The sequence below is a fragment of the Tripterygium wilfordii genome, chromosome 21 (genome assembly GCF_013401445.1).
Source record: "Tripterygium wilfordii isolate XIE 37 chromosome 21, ASM1340144v1, whole genome shotgun sequence".
NCBI lineage: Eukaryota > Viridiplantae > Streptophyta > Magnoliopsida > Celastrales > Celastraceae > Tripterygium > Tripterygium wilfordii.
Window position 1 is genome coordinate 14,704,506 of NC_052252.1, and position 19,448 is coordinate 14,723,953.

A 19,448-nucleotide genomic window follows, 5' to 3' on the forward strand; every position below is an offset into this window, starting at 1 on the left:
GGCTATCATCAGCCACAGCAGTCTTAGAAGATCCCTCTTTTTCGTCAGAATTAGATTCATCATCAGCCTCTATAAGACAAACAGGACACCCAACCTCAATGAACTCCCAGAGCCCCTTGGACTTGAAGTAAGTACGCAGAAGTATAGACCAGTAGTCATACTTCTCACCCGTGAAGATGGGCAGACTACTGATTGCAGGGTTTGCAGGATTCGACATATCGAAGACAAGGCGAAGTAGAGAAACACGAGCCAGAGTCAGGAAGCAACAGAACAAGCGGACGATCGTTGCTCCGATACCATGTTTGATAGTTGCAAAGTCATCAATACAAGCTAATCAAAGAATATCAACAATGAACCAAGAACCTTTAGACGGCGCATAACCAGAGAACATAGATATTAAGAGCAAAAGTCATACAGTCATTACAACACCGAAACCCTAACAAAGGGTCTTTTACTAGAGAAAGACTTGGACATAAAACGACAGTACACATAACGTTTTAATAAAGACAGGTTAAGACATAAATAAATAAGGAGAAATAATATCAGCTTTAACACACAAGTTATTCCTCCTATCCTAGCAAACTGACAAAGTGTGATAACACATTTATGGTAACGACTCTAAAACGTCCAATATAATAATATATATATATATATATGTATATGTATATATAAATTAAAAAATAAATAAAGATAAACCGTTAGTATGTCAACTAGGCAGCTAGCTGATGAGTTGTACACACAGGATGCACATGAAATTCTGTACTACAACCAGCAGTTAACTGAGATACAAGCCGTTTAGATTCCTATCATAACTAATATATTAATAACGGTGTGAAATTACAAAACTCTAAATTGCATATCAATAGACATATAAGTTGTGTATGACTCTAATAGCATATAAGGTAATTAGTAAGTGTATAGTTGACTTCCCATATTTACTTCTAGTCACGCATTATATTGAAAACAAAGTACTACGGACTCAAAACCCTAATTACTCGTCTTGTATTCGCGGGTATGCCCTTGATTTTCTGCTACTCCTAATTTCTTTTGTATAAATCCAAGTTTACCCAGAATTTTTTCTGATTTTCTTCTTACTTTTCCTGTCTTAACTTTCTCAGGAAAATTGCTGCCCAATGACAAAGAGAAACAATGAAGAAAGCAACCCACATGCATGTGCGGCATGCAAGCACCAAAGAAAAAGGTGCACAAAATATTGCGTTCTTCGTCCATACTTGCCCATGGAGAAGAACGCCAAATTTCAAGCAGCACATGGAGTTTTTGGCGTAAGTAACATGTCAAAGATGCTGAAACGCTTTGACGATTCACAATCAAGAGACATTATAATCAAGTCTATTTTTTGGGAGGCCGATGCATGGGAAGAAGATCCAATTCGAGGTCCTTTGGGTCGTTTCGAAGAACTAGAGAAAAAATACCAGAACCTACTGAGAGAAAAGGAGTGGTACAGAAATACTCTATATAATGTTCAACAGATTTCGAACCAAGGATCGAATTTGGGTACTATTGGAGTAAATCATGGCAGTACGAATGATGTTAGGGTAGCCGCTAATGGTTTTGGTCCATCTATGCATGCAGAGAACGCAGGATTTTACGATAATCCTTACTATTATGGACAACATGGATATAATAATCAGACTGGAAGCCAGAGACCACAAGGGAATTTTGTAGCCAGAGGGCACGTTAATGGTCCGCCTGCTAATTTTGGGTATGGAGACTATGGACAAGGAAATTTTGATGGAACAACAATGCAAAGAGTTACTCAAATACATGATCCTAATTTCTCTATGAACCCTAATAAACAAATGATCCAACCATACTCAAACAATAATCCAAGGTAAGATTCTTTGTTTTTATTTTTTTCTGAAAGGTGTCAGATTCTTTATATTGTCAGTCCTAGCTATATATTGGATATAATTCTGGTTGACAGTTTGGAGTTAGAAGCAGTTATAGCTTGATTTAGTGTCTATCTGATCTAATATATGTATTCGGTGGTTGCTTACTTTTAGACTTTGTACGGTCAGTCCACAGAGTTCAAGGATATGGTGTGGGTTATTACAATTTGAAACTGCTAGCTACTCATTAGTCTCCTGATTAGTTTTCACTCTATTATTGCAGATATTAAATTATTAGATAAGTGAGGATCGAGTACATGAAGGACTCAACGTTGATACATATAGTTATGTATATATAGTCTTATTATAAATTTTTACTTATTTTGTTTTCTTTTGTAAGCACTTAACTTATTTTGGTTAGTTATATGTTATGGATTGAGACAAAGATTATGAGAGGAGTAACTCATCGAGCAGTATCTCAATGTTGTCAGCAACTATATATATCTTGTTACATTTATTTAGTCTGATTAATGTTCAATATTCATCCAGTGATGTTCGTTATTTTTATAGGACTACATAATTTTTATACTTTGGAGGCATTACATTTTTTTTGATAACCGCGTGAGAACAACACGACAGACATATTCTTTGGATAATCCACTAAGCACAGGTTAGTTGAACTAAACTCCAGCACAAACAACTTAGAAATAGTGACATTTGTTTAGAATTGAACTTTCGATCTCAGACAAGATTCTTTATGTCCTAAGTTCGGATAGATAAACAACTAATTAAGCTAAGTACATGTTATTCATGGATATTGATTTTTTAAAATTAAAATTAACTATTAAGCTTTTATACACAAATTAATTATTAAGCTTATTTATTGCTAGAAACTGCTCATTATGATTTGAATGGTGAGTATAGTGATTAGATCATACTGTTTAAGTTGCATGGATGTCTTCATTTTTCTTCATTCAAAGTTTCTGACCATTTGCTTTTGTGGACTTTGATTTAGGATCCTTCATTTTTTCTACATATATATAGGGAAATTATATATAATCACACTTGTTCCCTTCCGCCCTTCTCTGTTTTTCTTTTTTAATGCGATTTTTTAAGATTCTTTTTCCATTAACACGTGCGACAGTGATCAAATATCATTAAAAAGTCAAAGATAAAGACTGTTGAAACTGAAAGTTTTCTTCAACAAAGGGACCCACATATTACGAATGCGATTAGATCACGTGAGAATTGATTTTTCAAACTACTGACGTCATCCTATCGAGAAAAGTCGACGTTATCTTTTGTCTACATTCTTCGTGGAAGGATCTAGTGGTCGTAATTAGCCATGGTTTTTCCATTAACTCCAAAAGTGCCCTAATAAACTATTTAATATTTATGGCTTTCACTTTCTTTTCACTATTTATCTTTCTTTTCCCAAACATAAAACATGTTTTTGTTTCTTTCTTTGTTTGATTGCAATGTAGTCCCACATTTTGGTAATTCATTGATGCAAGGATTAGAAAGTAGACAACAAGTCTTTCGTTTCTACTCGTCGTTGTCATCGTTAGTCAATGCAAATTAAGGTTTTTGTGTTTTGATAAGGAATGCAAATTAAGATGATGCTATGTAAAATTCTAAAAATAGCCAAGTAATTTCATTTTTTCACCATAACTTACCCATAAAAATATTAAGTGGTTCTAGTATACCATGCTATGGCGACGTGGTGTAAAACAATAGGATGGTGTCATGTTGTAGTGGCCAAAAATTATATTGGGGCTCACTTATCCTCAACCGATAGGTCCTAACCCTACAGCTCATGTCGGCCCACGACCCATCAACATGTATGACAAGTCCACGATTTCACTATTTATATACCAAAAATAATAAAGATCTCAATAATAACTATCTCATAAATATCTCAATATTGTGTAGTATGCATTGATTGAATGTTATTTTCAATGATTCCCTTGTTATGATGTCAGCATACCCAATAAATATATGTCACACACTGTTAGAATGTCTTTGGGATGATATTACTGGGATCCCTAACATTATTGTTTATATGTAGGTACTTTGCCAGGGGCGAAACTACCCTTACCTAAGGGGGGCCAGCTGACCCCCTCAAATTTTTTTTACTATCCCTAATTATATACTAATTTACATAAAAGATCCCCTGAATTTTTAATTTATACCCCTAATTATAAAAAATCATTCTCATGGTTGAAAGAAGAAGACATGTGATAATTATTTTATACTTTCGAATGTATAATTAATAGATAATCCAAAAAAATTTCCGAAGACGCTACCCCTGGACCCCCGCTTCACTTTGTCTATCCTAATATAAAATCTTTTGTCTGTCAATGCAAACCCCTCATATAAAGTCTTGGCTTCGCCCCTCTACTTTGCTAAAGACATTATCTGACCAAAACAGTCACAAAATTTATCTCATCAATCCATCACTTTACCACTCGACATGTCCTCTATCGAACCGACCTCAAAGCCACCCTTGAGTCTCGTACATGTCTCCCTGCTACTATCTTCTTTTTTTTCCAACTCATTGTCATTACTGATTTGATCGTCATAATTTCTTTTACCAACACCCCCACCCTACCCCTGGTGCCAAAATCATTAGGCTATCACTTTTTTTGCATCTTTCCGATGGGTGGTGACCTATTGACTTTTAAGCAATAGTAGAATATTTTCTTTAATTTGGCACACTTTAAATCCGCAAAATTTGTTGAGATGGCATCCCCGTAAATACTTTTTGAAACAAGGGCAAAGATACTCCTCCAACAGCTACCAACCAACTTGGTTGAACATGTATATTCTCGGATAAATATTGCCCAGACATTTCAACCTTCAAATTTAAGAGCCATCACAAGATTCATAACACAATCTTCAGGCTGCTCATAAAATACCTCTACAGAGAGGCCAAGGTTTTAGCAAGACGAAGCAGGCAAGCAGCCATGGTTTTGGTCTCTCAAAGTGAGCTACTACCATTTAACGAGAATGACTCACAAGACATGGTCATATATCAAGTCCTCAATGAAGCCAACCAAGCCATGGCAGTAACCACCAGCTCATCGACGACAATGCCACAAAGAAACCAAAGCAACGCATCAAACATGCTCCAACCTGCCAAGATGTTAGGGAAGAAGCACTACAGGGGCGTGAGGCGTCGTCCGTGGGGCAAATACGCGGCCGAAATCCGCGACTCTACGCGACAGGGTGCACGTCTATGGCTAGGCACTTTTGAGACAGCGGAAGAGGCTGCTTTGGCTTATGACAGAGCTGCTTTCAGGATGCGTGGCGCAAAGGCACTACTTAACTTCCCAGCTGATGTGGTTATTGCATCTTCTTCTATGCAAAAATTCAAGCCAACTTTGAGGTCAAATAAGAGTACTGATTTGGATTCAAGTGCTAGCCTTAGCACAACCACCACCGGAACATCACAGTCATCGGAGTCGGAGAGTAGCACCACCGCGGAGTTTTCGCTGAATCTGGGATTAGTTACTTAAGCTATACTTGGCAGGAGCATTAGCCCGTGTCGCCAAAAACAATCATATTTAAATTGCTAAGGATGCTTGATACATGTTTCTTGAGCTATAGGACATGAAATTCTCTGTTTTACCATACAATTTCATGGAGGTGTGAAAGTTTCAATTTCTTTTTTTTCTTCTTCTTATACAATTTGGTATTTGTTTATGAATTTCAAACCATGCAACTTGGCATCAGAGAGGTTGAATTGAATAGCCAGTAGAGCTGTACTTTTCTCATCCATTCATAGTTCATGCGTCTACACATACAAATCTTGTGCTGGTTAATTGATAACTTCAGCAAATTTGACCAAATTGTTGTAATCAAATCAAACAACGACTCTATATATTATAACTACCTTATTTTTCTTCGCCTAATTCCCACCTACTCCCAAATTCTGAAATATTCAAAAAGATAAACAAAGGATAAAGTCTTTTATTACCAAACTAGTTTGATCAAAACTTCTGAATTAATGCAATGAGATTAGTCAAATCTGATTCAGAAGCGATTCATGCATCTGGATATTAGTAAAAAATAATTTGGTAAACTTATCGTCCTATACACAAAGGCAACAATTGAATAGAGATCCTGACTACAAATAAATTAGTACTGCCACAGTGTGCCTACAAGGACAGTCCATACCCATATGACTAGCAAGAATGTATTAATGTGCATATTATATGACTATATACATATATATATATCATGAATATTTTCTGCTTGTATTTCTCTGTCAACTTTTTTTCATGAGGAAGCCAGCAAACTGTCCAAGAAATCACTCCCCAGATCCTGGAACTCAAATTGATTGTCAAATATTTCTTCCATGTAAGCCATTCTCTTTGCTGCAGGTTGTTCAAACAACCTAATCTCATCGTTTTCATCCCAATTTCTGGATGATCTCTTCTGTGAATCAGACCTATAATTGCTCTCAGAACATATGGAGTTAGAGTCATGAGTACTCCCTTGAGAAGTTGCAGATAAATAGTGTATAGCATCATTTCCTTTGCAGGCCATGCCAATAGCCTTTGCAACTTTTTCATGTGGGAAGTTGAGGTATGCCTTTTGACCTCTAATTCTCAAAGCAGCCTTGTCATAAGCCAATGCAGCTTCCTCTGCTGTCTCAAAAGTACCGAGCCATACTCGAGCTCCTTTCCTCCTTGAATCTCTAATCTCTGCCGCGTACTTCCCCCACGGCCTCCTCCTCACTCCCCTGTAGTGTCTTGTTTCCACCTTTTCTGCTTTCACATCATTCACTTTAGAGCCTAAAGTGGTGGTGGTGGTGGCGGTGGTAGTGGTGCTTTTGGTTGCAGAGTTATCAATATTGCAAGATTGGTCTTGTTTGGTTGTAGGAACAACAATATCATCAAGAAGTTCTTCCCAAGCCTCAGCTCCCATTGATATCCACCTGCCTAGACTTGGTAGCCTTTGAAGAATCTCCATTGATTCATCTCTCTCAAGAGAAGGAAGTTGTTCACGGGATTGTGATTGTGTAGTAATACTGCTGATTGATTCCTTGTTAGCTTCATCAGTCCCAATAAAGCTTGCCCAAACATTCTCTAGGATTGCTTCAGGAGCACTATGAGGGTCACTTTGTATAGCCATGTTACCCAAAATCAAAATTTCAGATAAACAAGAATATTAGAATCAAGAGGGGGAAAGAGTTGTTTGGCAGAGGAGAAATATAAAGAAGAATTTACGCGTGAACTGCACAACTCATTCATTCTGTATTATACTCAAGTAATTGGAGTCCAGTTGGAAGCTTGTGCTTTAATCCTCAAAATTGCTAAAGTCAAGGAGGATTTTAGGTTTTGAACATGAAGCAAGGGAGGTGGAATTAGTATTATAAGGCATCTATGTTGACTTGTGTGGATGTTCTAATCATTTGTAGGGTTTAATCTATGTAGATACTCTGTATTTGGTATATTTTATTGGAGCAACTCACTATAATGTGTAATCCATTGAAGATGAAAACAGAGGAAACAGAGGAGTGCAAAGACACAAGAAGAAATACCCTAGATTGCAAGCAAACTATTGACCTGTTATGATACTCAAGTTACTGAATTTTCAAGGATAATGATTGTGTGCAAGTGAAAAAGTTGGGTGAGAATACACAGTCAAAACTTACTTAGTTTTATTTTCTTGAGGACTTACAAAATGGGGTTTGTAAAATCTGTGTTCCCATGGAGATTCCTGGTTTAAGAGTTAAAGGTACTCTTTTTTCAGACATTCCTTCTCTCACAACTCTTACCATTTGACACAGTCGGAAACTCACGATTAAGGCTAAACTAATGTTTAGTCAAGAAAACCAATACTATAATCCACCAGACAGAGAGAAAACACTCTCAAAGTTTTGATTAATTTCTTCAAAACAACAAGATAATGAAAAGGTCTAAAAACACTAAATGCTCATTTAAGGCTCTAGAGTCTAGACGGTGGAATTTGATCGAAATGGGGTGGGGATGTGGCTTGACAACCACGTCGAATAGAGTTTCTCAGTCAAGTTTCGCGCAATTCCAAACCTATGACTTTTTGATCCTACTAGTCTTTTTGCTTTGCTTTGTAATTAACTTGAAACAGTAGTTCTACATCACCATTTCAGGACTTATTCTGATAGATGTTGTATTATACTTCATTGGCATTGCCATTATACACCGAGTACGAGAACCAGTAATGCAGATTTATGTATCAAAAAACAGAGTATTAACTAGCTACTATGTTGAATAAAACATTTTGAAGTAGAAATTTACATGTTTTTGGATGAATCTAATGTATCATTTCTTGGTGCGTAAGAATTGGTGAGGAGATAGATTTAAGGGATGTGCATATAAAATACTATGCCACACGTTTTGTCACAGGAATTCAAACCCAAAAGGGTTGATCTGCATGCTTAATATGGAAGTCATGTAATTATATGTTATTTTATCAAAATGCGGCTATCTCACTGATTCAATTCAATGGATTAGAGAGAGAGAGAGAGAGAGAGAGAGAGAGAGAGAGAGAGAGAGAGAGGAGACTTGTTTATTGGTGCAAGAAATTGCTATGCGTGTTTTTAAATCAGCTCTTGGTGTGGCTAAATGCATGCGTTTCACCTGAAATTTCTTCTGGGCCCTTGATTGGATTTAGAGAACATGCGTTGTTGGGCCTTTCCTGCCGTTATTGGGCTACAACAAGCCCACGCTCCTCGCTGATGATAAAACAGGAGAATATTCTCTCTGGTGACTCATTTGTTCTTTGTCACTTAATAAAGCAATCAAACAGGACATTTCTCTTTCAAATCAATTATGGCAGTTTTTCAACGCGATAGAATACAGAATTGTGTGCAACTGATAACAATGTCCCGCACTGAAGAAAAAAACCTATATGCTGTCGTCTTGTTTCCATTCATCTCGGTTTATTTAAGGACAGAGTCCAGTGAAAGAAAGTAACTGCTACTGCTGCTAGAAATCCGAATGATACAAACAAACGAGGCTTGAATGGGTTATCGGAGTACGGCAGAGAGGGCACTCGGGCTTCTCATTGCACCATTCTATAATGCAGTTCCTTGAAAATGGAAGGGCAAAATATCATGTAACTAGAAGAAGAAGGTTTGTAATATAATGACCAAAAAGAGATGATCGTAAAGACAATTGAATGGACAAGCGGACAAACATGTTAGAGAAACTATCATGGGGCTAGCGAGAGAAATACCAGCAGAATACATGACCACACGCTGTAGCTGTCGGATGCTGGCGATTACTCAGGCAGAGCGTGCATTTACTGGCCCCAGTTATTGCTTGAGACTGAACACATCCAAGAATGGCAAAAATTACACAACAATGTTTGTCTATGCATAACTAATAAACAAGACAGGATATGATATTTCATTGGCCAAGTCTGGCCCTAAGACATTTTATCTTTTTCTGTGCTAATCTGGATAGTTATTGCAAGGTAAGTACGACAAGGTTAAACAAATGTGAAAACTCCTATATATATATGTAACTGAGAGTCTGAGACAACCTGAAATATTGAAAATTTACCTCTGAAGTTGATGTTGAATCTGATATCATACCACCCTTGTCAGCATCCATAGGTATAACATTGCCTTCTTCATTTAAGACTGGCAAATCTCGACCTAGAATACCCATGAGCGGAGAAGGACAGATTAATATTTAGTGACTATTGGAACTCAATTTACCATACTGGCTGGAATGAGAATAGCTATATATCTGGTCCGAATTTCAGTTAATTATGGCACTAACCATTACTGTGTATTATAATAAAAATAAACTATCTAATTCAAAGGATCTAGCTGAAATATAGTTTTGACAACAACCCAAACAAGATATCCCAGTGAAATGAGAACCGAAAATTGGGCCCTGCAATAATCCAAAAGGGTTCTTATTCATTCCCAACCTCTTGCATCTTGGATTTAATTGAGACTAAGGTATACGGTATACCAAGGGCAGAACAAATGCAGAGCTAATGTTCAGAATTTATAGAGGGAGAGAGATCTGACAGGACAGCAAATTCATTGTCAAATTAAAATCATGTTCAGATGATGCTTTAACATAAAGTAGTCTTGCCTTCTCAAGGAAACCACACTGGTAGGTAATTTACACAGAACGTTGAAACAATAGCCAAGAAATAGAATGTAACAAGAGCAGAATCACATACCCGAGAAATTTTGGTGGGAACCTAAGGATATTTGATGAACTGAACTAGCAATGGATGATAAATTACTACGCCGCAGACCCTCAGCAGCAATGATACAAAGCTGAATCAAAAGGAAAACACCAAGTATTTGGTATCTGCATCATAAGCCAATTACAGCAATCAAATATCCTGAATAAAATGTTTAAAACGTCTGCCTACGAAAATGATATGTAATGCATAGTGACCAGAAAATGAGAAAATGATTCAACTCATAAAAAGATTTAAAAAAAAGGACAAAACCTTCATTAAGATGAGAAGAGTGCCATACTGCCATTCCTTACCTAGGCCTTTGATTTGATGGTTTACCGATGAACACGTAACGAATGCCCGCGGCACGTTTTGATATATGATAATACAGGCCTGCAGGAAAATTCGGTTGAGTACAAGATTCTTTCTCACCAAATAACAGACACATTTCCCTGCAGTTTATGGACATTTGTGACTTACCTTCAAAGTAGAAGAACATAAGGTTAGCACGGAGGATCAACTGCAAAAATTCACGAGCAACAGGGAGCGCCTGAGTGGAAAGCAGCAACAATATTTCACCAACAAAAATTTAGCCCAAGTATTCATAAGCCCAGCAGTCATCAAGATGCAAAATAATAAATTAAAGCACAAAGAAACCGAAACAAAAAATGAAATGAGGGTGAAAAGGGTTCAATAATTTAACCCTTTAAGCAAAATGCAGCAAAATGAAGGAACCATCAAGAACCACAAGGAAACTCTTTTTTAAAGACAAAGTTATTCCAAGAAAGGCCTCAAAAAACTGAAAAAGTAATACTAGTAAAGATTGTTTTAATTTCAGAAATGACTTCGTCATCATTCGGGCCTTTATCCTAAAGGTTTGGGGTCGGATACATGAGTCTATGAGAAATCAACGCGAATCCACTACGTGTATTCGTTCCTGCCATTCATTTCTATCTAGAATCATATTTTCATCCATTCCCATTGACTCCATATCCTTCCTTACTACTTCAAGCCATTTTTTTAGGCTTTCCCCTTCTCTTCCTACTCTCTCCCATATAAATTATCTCGATACTCCTCACCACTACACCGCTATCTCTATGTTGAACATGCTCATACCATCTTGAACGGTTTTTTCGCAACTTCTCTTCATTTGGTGTTACACCTACCTTAGATCTAATAATCTCATTTCTTATTCTCTCTTTCCTTGTGGGTGAGAAAAAAATTGTGGTGCTTGAACATACAAATATGCTCAAGTGAATATATATGCATATCTATAAAGAGAGAGAGCGCATTCAAGGGCACAAAAAGACAAAAAAAAAAGAAGGATTTTATTCTTATAATTGGTACATTTTTAGAATGAACATACCGCAGGCCATCTCTGAACTGCGTGCAACCAGAATTGAATTAACTTTTGTTTCAACCTCGAAAATGCAGGAACTGATGTGTCTGATGAAGATGGAGTTTCAATTGTCCTGAAAGATTGAACCTGACTACTCCCTATGGCATCATTGCTGTAGAGTTCCTCATACTGTGAATCAGCAAGCACAATGCCACGGGAAGCAACTCTTGAGCTGCAAAAGGAAGAGTCATGCAATTTTCTTAGGTTACAAATAAACCTCATGGTCACAACAGCTAAAACAGAAACAAAGAAAAGAAGTATGAACAATTGTCATCAAAATGAGAAAGGGAAAACTGAAGCAGCCTTGAACCTTATTCTTTCTGCAATATATGGAATTGCTGTCTGGTATAAAATGAAAAGAGCACGCCTCGCTGGAGTGGGAGAAAGTCCAAGTGGTCCTGCGACCTAACAGAACAACCATCAACTTCAAGTAAATAAACAAAGAAGTTAATTTTATTTGAGAAGACATCAAACACTGAGTATGAATATGTAAAACCCCACATGTAGAAGTATTAAGGCCCCTAACTTAGAGCAACGCCACAAACTCTTATCAGAATTCAGGTTCTATTGAGCAACAAAAAGGTTTTCATTAACTATAAATTACAATACTATCCTTAACAAAGCATAAGAGTTCTCATACACATCTAAATCATTCAAAATATAAGACTATCCAGAAGGGAAGTCTTCTCCGGAATTTTTTCTCTGTACAAACAGCAAAACCTGAAACATGTAGCTCCTAATCCAAGTTATAGATTAAGACTGATACAAAACGTTACTCCATACCTGAGTGATGTCACAATACTCTTCACCTAGTGTTTGCTGCCCTGAACCGGTTGTCAAAACAAAGTAAAGCATTTGCCCAAGAAGTTTCGTCTATGAAACACAAATACAAAAGGTCAATAGTAAATCTTAATACCTAAACCGAAACAGAATACAGTAGTAACAGTACAGTATTTTCGAAGGCCACAAGAGCTTGATTAGGCACTCAGGTGAATAGAAGCAACTAGGCCTTGCTTAGGCAAACGACTAGACATAAGGCATTCTTTTTAAGGCTCTTAATTCGGGTTGATCTTTTAAGCCAATCTTTTGACTCTTTTTGAAAAAGTACTCCCCCTGCATCAGGCGAGAAATGAATAGCATACAAGAGATAGAGATACCTATTATAGTTACATTCCAAGGCACAAAAATGGACCCTAAATGTAGATGAGAATCACCAGGACAAAGTTTCAACAATAAGCATTTCCTTCCAATCATCCTTCCACAATTCCTTTTTCTTTTCCCTTTTTATTGTTAATAAATCAAACTAAATGGATGCAATGCACATAAATTCCCTCAAGTTTCAAGCACTTGGTGCCACCTGAGCTTATTGATAGCATAAACTGGAAAAACTACATCTTGCATCTTTCCAGTACTTTGAAACTCCTTACATCATGCTACACTGGATTTGCCTCACTAGTTTTCGAACTTACTAATTTTCAAAGCAATATTTAGTATTAGAACTCACAGAACCTCACTCTGCAAAAAATTCATCCAATACAAGTAAAAAACGAAGGGGCTAACCTCATTCTGATAGGCTACAGCAACTCTGGTACCTGAACAAAAGAAAAACAACAAATTGAATGGCGAGACAGCGAGTGTCAGATGTAATTTTAACAACCACAACGCAAGCAAGAGCAAGTCGAATTGCAGAGGGAGTGAAGAAGGTACCGAAGAGGTGGCGAAGCGCGTCGCGGCAAGCGTCGTACACAAACGAAGCATACTGGTCGTCTTTCTCGGCTGCTCTCATTATCTCCGGTTGTGCCGCAGATGGGAACCGCCGGACTTCTCCGCTCGGTCCCGGGTTGCCCGACCCGGATGGCCCGGTCCTGCCCAATCCCATCTTCCTGTTCTGTTCTTCTCTTCGTATGATCGTTTCTAGGATTCTAGAGAATCTGGACGATGACAAATGTATGGGTAATGGGCTTACTGATCCTGCAATTCAGTAAGTATAAACTACAAAGCCTACACGGATTACGTATTGGATATGGGCCTAATTAAGAAGCCCGATTACCTATCTTCAATTTGTGCGGGCCTGTTCACATAGAAGTTCATCCCGTACAAGCATTGAGCTGTGTTTGATGTAATGGGCCTCCTAATATTCCTTCGGGTAACTTTAGTCACACCCCTATATAACTAAAGACATCCCATCAACTGATTTTTACATTTTTACAATAATAGTCAGCTTAAATTGGGTGTTTTTAATAATCTTCGAGGTGTGACTAAAGTTACCCTACTCCTTCCCAGTAGCTGGTAGGGTTGAATGTTCCATGCGATGATAAAATCATTTCCCACAAGGCATGGTCCGTATTATTTTCTGTCCTTTGTGTTTGAGGGATTGCGATGCAATTTCCCTGATTTCGATGTCTAGGAAAATAGTTTGCTGGTGTATTTGAGAAGCATATATTTATCAGGTATTGTTATGGAAGTAGGCACATCAAGTGTTCGATAAAATGACTGAACCATTTGCATCAGTCTGTCCGGGGACTAAATTCTCTATTCAATTAGGTAATTTCACTAAGGATTGCAATTGGAGTTGTGATTCATGCTGCTGCACATCTAACATGTGACAGTCCTTAACTAGGCTACTTGATGCCACTCAACAATAATATGAGTCGCTGAAGCCATTCTTGATTCTTCTCTAGAGGAACAACCTGACAAGTGACAACTACCAGTGGTTTCTCAAAGGAACCGATGATTCGACAGGGAAAGTGTGACATGCATTCCACATCGCTTAGATGTGGCCTAGTGATCCATTATACAATAGGTATCATTTCCCTCCACTTTTAGGTTTTTTAGTGGAGGTGTAGGGGCCCATGATAAGTGATATCAGAATGAAAGTTATCTTTGTCCATGTGGGTATGTGTCGGCCCGTCATGTTATGGGCTGGGCCGCATAAAGAGCTACCTACCTATCCCGTGATAAGCGGTCGTAGAGAAGGCCTAACCAGGTGAAAGCCTCAAGAAGAGTGTAGGCAACAAGAACATTGGTTTGGAAGCGTGGTGGTTTGTCACGCATCTCACATCACTTAGATGTGGACTAGTGACCCACTATATAATGGGTATCCTCTCGCTTCACTATTAGGTTCTTTTAATAGAGGTGTAAGGGGCCATGAGAAAGTGATTGTTCTTAGACGAAAAGATTCATCCGAGCCAACTTGACCCAGATGGCTTTTAACAGGATCACCTAAATAGTTCTTAACCTCTTCTGCCAGGACATTTTTCTTAGCCATACTAATTGACAAGAGACGCCACTCCACCACCCATACACCCTTACCCACATACACTATAGGGACTTGTACATGCCAAACAAAATTAGAATGCGTGATGAAACACATAGACAAGCTCACACTCATCCAAATCCCACACACACAAGATTACAAGCCTTTGTTGGGAATAGGTGTAGACAAACTTCACAAGAATTTATCTGTATATGATAATCATGGAAATCACTTTCATTCTACAGCTTTACCTCCAGCTACTTGATTAAGATAACACTCTGATGCACATTGATTACAAATGAATGCATTCAAACCTAACAAATCAATATGCTTCCTGATCACTGATATATTTATTAACTTAGCGTAGTGAGGTAGCTGAGAACAGGAAAGACAAAAGAGGAAAGGTTTGGTTTGACCAGGAGGAAAGACCAAAAAGTGTCAATAATTTATACTTAGAACAACTCCCTCATAAAAATTCAACTGGTTTGTCACCCACTTGTGGCTACAAATGTGGAATAGAAGAGCCTCAAATAATCTAGCCTATTTAGCTAACATGGGATCTTGTTATAAACCCTCTTTGCCTCTTGTTCTTCTTCAGTTTATTCTCTGTTTGTTGTTAGTCTGCACTAGTGATGCAGAAGTTTCAGAAAAACCAAGGGCTTTGAACAATACAATATCAGCTGTGTTTGTGTTTGGGGACTCAACTGTTGATCCAGGCAACAATAATTACTTACCAACAGCTTTCAAAGGAAATTTTGCACCTTATGGTAGAGATTTCACTAATCGAAATCCGACAGGGAGGTTCACCAATGGCAGACTAACCACTGATTTTATAGGTGAGTTCCGCATTATTAATAGATACAAAAGTCATGATTTGTTTATCGATTTTGTTCTAAATGTGTGCATGCTGTGTTTCAGCATCTTATGTGGGTGTTAAGAACTCTGTGCCACCATATTTGGACTCAAGACTTAGCAGTGAAGAGTTAATGACAGGAGTCAGTTTCGCCTCAGCCGGCTCTGGATTCGACCCTCTTACACCAAGAATACCCGTCTCTCTCTTTTACTCTCTCTATTGATTTCATTTTTTTCTTTCTGTTCACAAATTAATTCTCTTGTCAATGATGCTGTTTAATCCAAAGCTATATTGTTTCTGCGTGTTACATTATGTGTTTGTTATCTGATTAACTGCATAATTAATTTCAGAATGTCATGGACATACAGAAGCAGTTGGAGTGTTTTAGAGCTTATAAACAAAAGTTAGAGTCTGCAACTGGAAAGCAAAGAACAGAAGATCATATCAAGAAAGCATTGTTTATCATCAGCGCTGGCACAAACGACTTTGTTATCAACTACTTCGCCTTACCATTTCGACGAAAAAATTACAGTGTCTTCACATACCAGAAGTTCATATTGCACAAAGCCAAAGAACTATTGCAGGTCTGGCAACATTAATACATACATATATTATTTATTTGATTCATTGTTCTGCAACATAGCATATATATGTGTGTGTGTGTGTAGGCTTTGCACGACGAAGGGGCTCGAAAAATATTAATGGTTGGACTACCCCCAATGGGTTGTTTGCCAATTGTGATAACTCTCAGCTCCAATAATGCAATTCTGAGTCGCGATTGTATTGAAGCGTATTCCATTGTCGCAAGAGACTACAATCTGATGCTGCAAAATGAGTTGAATTTTATGCAACAAAGCCTTGGTCATGCTGGTACTAGGATTAATTACATTGACATATATGGACCAATAGAGTACATGATCCAAGGACCAGGAAAATTTGGTAAGAACGGTACGTATATGATTTCTTATTTGTACTAACTGGGGCTGACAAGATCTTTTTCTGTGTGTTTTTCTTTGTCAATTATGTTTGTGTAGATTTTGATGAGGTTAGCAGTGGCTGCTGTGGAACAGGTTACTTGGAAGCAGCGTTTTTATGCAACCCAGATTCATATGTTTGCCCCGACGCGTCTACGTATGTATTTTGGGACTCCATACATCCTACTGAGAAAACATATTACAATGTCTTCAAGTCCCTTCTTCCGATCATTGACAGCTTTATCAGGGAATAGAAACTCAAGAATGTATGGTCATAGGTAACTCTATAATGTGTATTCTTCCACTAGATACTAGTGAAGTATATATGTAGAATTCCTATGTGTATGTTTAGTTATGAACATAAATATTGACAGAGATAGATATATTGGCGGTGGCAGGGGCAGTGGGGCAGAATTGCTTGAATGAGAACGATTCAACTTGCATAACATTGTCAGAGATTTTGGTAAACAATTAATGTGATGAGTCCTTATATGATAACAAATCAAGAACCACACCTAATCACAAATATTATTGTTCCAGCCACACCACCCACAAAGTCCCACATGGCACATGCAAAAGATATGTTAGTTAAGTGGTTTACATGGGCTCCCCCAAGATCCAATTCTCAAACATAGTGTTAGAGTCCGGTTTGGAAGAAGATTTGAGGCCCAAAAAGAGAGGCCCATCTGTATGTAAAAAAATTATTTCTTTTTTGAGGCCTCAAACATGACTAATCAAGTGGGTAGAACCCTACTCACATCATAACTTGTGAGAAAAGGGGCCCTTACCCACTTGTGTTGTGAGCCCAACTTAGGTTCCCAAAATCCAATTTCTCAACAAATACTAAAGAACTAATAAGTAATCCACAAATTTCATTATTTTAATTAATCAACCATGACATACTTTGTCAAGAGAAGACGTATCGGTTAAGGGCTTGTAAACCCTCATCAGCAATAATTTGATACATTCTTTGTGTGGGATGAACTGCATCCCAGAAAACATATTTGGATGGATCAGCACATGTAGTCATGCCTTTGCATGAAAGACCATACTCTAATATTCCTGATCCACAGCACCCCTTTGTTGTCTCTGTAAAACCTGCAAAAAAAAAAAAACAAAATCAGTGTCATTTCTTTCTTTCCTAAGAACTTGTACTCTTGAAGCATTTCAGATAAACAAGTGTTGAGAAGAGAAAACTAACTAACCATATTTTTTAGGGTTGTTGACTGCATCTGCTATCATGGTATAAATATCTAAATAGCCATTTCTGATCCCTAACACCCTTCTGACAATGTGCAATTTCTCTTGTATCTTGGAGTTGAAGGAGAAGGCCACTTTGTTGTAACTTTCCACACATGTTGTCTGGTCCATTAGTGTCTTCATTAATGGAAGGCACCCTAGAGGAGGTACCCCTACAACCACTAATCTTCTGGCTCCAAGTCTATGCATTTCCTGCACAAAACCAGCATATATACTCATAATTTCTTCAAACTAAACAAATGGGTTATTCTAATTGGAGCTCTAATTGATGTGATATGGGTGAATTTATTAACATGTTACCTGCAACAACCAAACATGTTCAAGATATTTTCACCAAAAATTTAAGACACAGAACTAATTGATGACCCCACCAGAAGTAATTGCTAGGAAGGGATATTCAATGTCCATTGCACATTTTGAAACACAATTAATTAGCTGAAAATACTAAGCATCCCAATGTTTTTTTATAATCTACTGTCTCAAATATTGAGATGAACGCACATAATCCATGTGAATCGTGAGTCCCGCATGCCCTGTATGATCCATATGAAATCGTGTGCGTTCATTTCAACATTTGGGAGCTCGGACAAAAAACAACGGAATTCGTAAAACTGCTAGGACATCTCAAAACTTATGTTTTGGCCGAACTCATGCAATTATCATTAACTAACACATTAAGATGGAGAGACTGCAGACCTTAATGTCTTCATACATGCGAGAGACCAAGTAGTTCTGGTATTCTTCCACATTGTATTGCTTTGCACGAATTGTTTCCAAGTAGTAGTTTTGAAGGAAATCATTAGTGCCCATACTCAATATGAATATTGCTGTTGTTACTATCTCCTCTGCTCTCTTCACACCCACTAATTGTCTCAGGTGAATCTTGTAGTGTTTAAAGTACTCCAATTGCTTTGAAACAGGCAGCACACTCTGTTTCATCCACCAAAACATGTCAAACTTATTTCACCTAAACTTGCCAAACAAGGCACAAAGAAGAAAGAAGCTTAAACTAACTTACAGAGAGATTGGCTGTAAGGTCATCATAGCCAGAAGCAGCAGAAGCAAAGCTAATTCCATGTAACAAATCCTCTCGCTTCAATTTTGGGTCTAGAAAGGCTGGAATTGCCTTTGTGAACCCAGCAGCCTCAGCTACAACATAAGAAATAACATAAACTTATATGATCAAATTAATTCAAGCTACAGAGGAAGATTAGCAGATAATTAATTTGACTAAGTGAAAATAGTACCTATGAAGTCTGTGGCAAGTCTTCCATCACTGAACCTCCCAGTAGGGAGACCATTAGGGAAGTCCTTACCATAAGGAGGAAAATTCCCTTTGAAAGTTGTCCGAAGCCGGTTATTGTTGCCAGGATCAACACTTGAATCTCCAAAAACAAAGATACATGTAACATTGTTTTTTGCTGCTAACATTCTCAGTTGATGAATGTCCAGTGTCCCAGCCAACAACAATGGCACCACAGACAGTGCCAGAATTGTCACCAGAACCAACTTCATAGTGATTTTTTCTAGCTTTAGAGGGTGTGTTTGAGAAGTTAAGCTACTTGTGCAAGTAATGATGCTTGCTTGTTCATACTCCTCTGCTGCTATTCTTAAATAGGAGTATAGGAACTGACATGTATTGGTGGGAACATTTACTATA

The 19,448-nt window shown here is 37.7% G+C and overlaps 5 protein-coding genes across 6 annotated transcripts; 2 read left to right on the forward strand and 3 right to left on the reverse strand.

The window, feature by feature from the left end:
• Positions 1-4,712: 4,712 nt before the first annotated feature.
• On the forward strand, positions 4,713-5,584 carry LOC119988946 (pathogenesis-related genes transcriptional activator PTI5-like). Its single transcript, XM_038834214.1, has one exon. The coding sequence runs from the start codon at positions 4,817-4,819 to the stop codon at positions 5,366-5,368; it is 552 nt and encodes a 183-aa protein (XP_038690142.1). The 5' UTR covers positions 4,713-4,816; the 3' UTR covers positions 5,369-5,584.
• A 218-nt stretch (positions 5,585-5,802) lies between these two features.
• On the reverse strand, positions 5,803-7,447 carry LOC119988942 (ethylene-responsive transcription factor ERF091-like). The gene has a single exon (XM_038834208.1). It carries the CDS (start codon positions 6,987-6,989, stop codon positions 6,132-6,134), a length of 858 nt encoding a protein of 285 aa, XP_038690136.1. The 5' UTR covers positions 6,990-7,447; the 3' UTR covers positions 5,803-6,131.
• Positions 7,448-8,629: 1,182 nt separating this feature from the next.
• On the reverse strand, positions 8,630-13,400 carry LOC119988937 (peroxisome biogenesis factor 10). Of its 2 annotated transcripts, XM_038834203.1 has the most exons (11): positions 13,153-13,400; positions 13,006-13,037; positions 12,229-12,318; positions 11,756-11,850; positions 11,413-11,617; positions 10,527-10,596; positions 10,361-10,439; positions 10,041-10,174; positions 9,404-9,498; positions 9,075-9,166; positions 8,630-8,927 (listed from the first exon to the last, which is right to left on the reverse strand). In XM_038834203.1, the coding sequence occupies exons 1-11, from the start codon at positions 13,322-13,324 to the stop codon at positions 8,825-8,827; spliced, it is 1,167 nt and encodes a 388-aa protein (XP_038690131.1). In that variant the 5' UTR covers positions 13,325-13,400; the 3' UTR covers positions 8,630-8,824. The 2 variants fall into 2 exon arrangements, with proteins under 2 accessions (XP_038690131.1, XP_038690132.1); XM_038834204.1 differs by lacking the exon at positions 12,229-12,318.
• A 1,789-nt stretch (positions 13,401-15,189) lies between these two features.
• On the forward strand, positions 15,190-16,992 carry LOC119988938 (GDSL esterase/lipase At5g45960). Its single transcript, XM_038834205.1, has 5 exons — positions 15,190-15,537; positions 15,620-15,750; positions 15,905-16,138; positions 16,223-16,493; positions 16,589-16,992. The coding sequence occupies exons 1-5, from the start codon at positions 15,210-15,212 to the stop codon at positions 16,780-16,782; spliced, it is 1,158 nt and encodes a 385-aa protein (XP_038690133.1). The 5' UTR covers positions 15,190-15,209; the 3' UTR covers positions 16,783-16,992.
• A 388-nt stretch (positions 16,993-17,380) lies between these two features.
• Positions 17,381-19,350, reverse strand: LOC119988939 (GDSL esterase/lipase At5g45950). The gene is made up of 5 exons (XM_038834206.1): positions 19,036-19,350; positions 18,807-18,937; positions 18,485-18,718; positions 17,734-17,980; positions 17,381-17,626 (listed from the first exon to the last, which is right to left on the reverse strand). Exons 1-5 carry the CDS (start codon positions 19,301-19,303, stop codon positions 17,436-17,438), a joined length of 1,071 nt encoding a protein of 356 aa, XP_038690134.1. The 5' UTR covers positions 19,304-19,350; the 3' UTR covers positions 17,381-17,435.
• Between the last annotated feature and the right edge of the window lie 98 nt (positions 19,351-19,448).

Excerpts from the sequence above, each read along its gene's own strand:
- LOC119988946 (XM_038834214.1), top strand. The coding sequence starts at position 4,817 with ATGGTTTTGGTCTCTCAAAGTGAGCTACTACCATTTAACGAGAATGAC.
- LOC119988942 (XM_038834208.1), bottom strand. The coding sequence starts at position 6,989 with ATGGCTATACAAAGTGACCCTCATAGTGCTCCTGAAGCAATCCTAGAG.
- LOC119988937 (XM_038834203.1), bottom strand. The coding sequence starts at position 13,324 with ATGGGATTGGGCAGGACCGGGCCATCCGGGTCGGGCAACCCGGGACCG. Across the intron at positions 12,319-13,005 it reads CTGTAGCCTATCAGAATGAG|ACGAAACTTCTTGGGCAAAT; the intron begins GTTAGCCCCTTC and ends TGTGTTTCATAG. Across the intron at positions 8,928-9,074 it reads TGTGGTCATGTATTCTGCTG|GAACTGCATTATAGAATGGT; the intron begins GTATTTCTCTCG and ends TCCATTTTCAAG.
- LOC119988938 (XM_038834205.1), top strand. The coding sequence starts at position 15,210 with ATGTGGAATAGAAGAGCCTCAAATAATCTAGCCTATTTAGCTAACATG. Across the intron at positions 15,538-15,619 it reads ACTAACCACTGATTTTATAG|CATCTTATGTGGGTGTTAAG; the intron begins GTGAGTTCCGCA and ends GCTGTGTTTCAG. Across the intron at positions 15,751-15,904 it reads CTCTTACACCAAGAATACCC|AATGTCATGGACATACAGAA; the intron begins GTCTCTCTCTTT and ends AATTAATTTCAG.
- LOC119988939 (XM_038834206.1), bottom strand. The coding sequence starts at position 19,303 with ATGAAGTTGGTTCTGGTGACAATTCTGGCACTGTCTGTGGTGCCATTG. Across the intron at positions 18,719-18,806 it reads ACCTTACAGCCAATCTCTCT|AGTGTGCTGCCTGTTTCAAA; the intron begins GTAAGTTAGTTT and ends TGGATGAAACAG. Across the intron at positions 17,627-17,733 it reads CAACAACCCTAAAAAATATG|GTTTTACAGAGACAACAAAG; the intron begins GTTAGTTAGTTT and ends TTTTTTTTGCAG.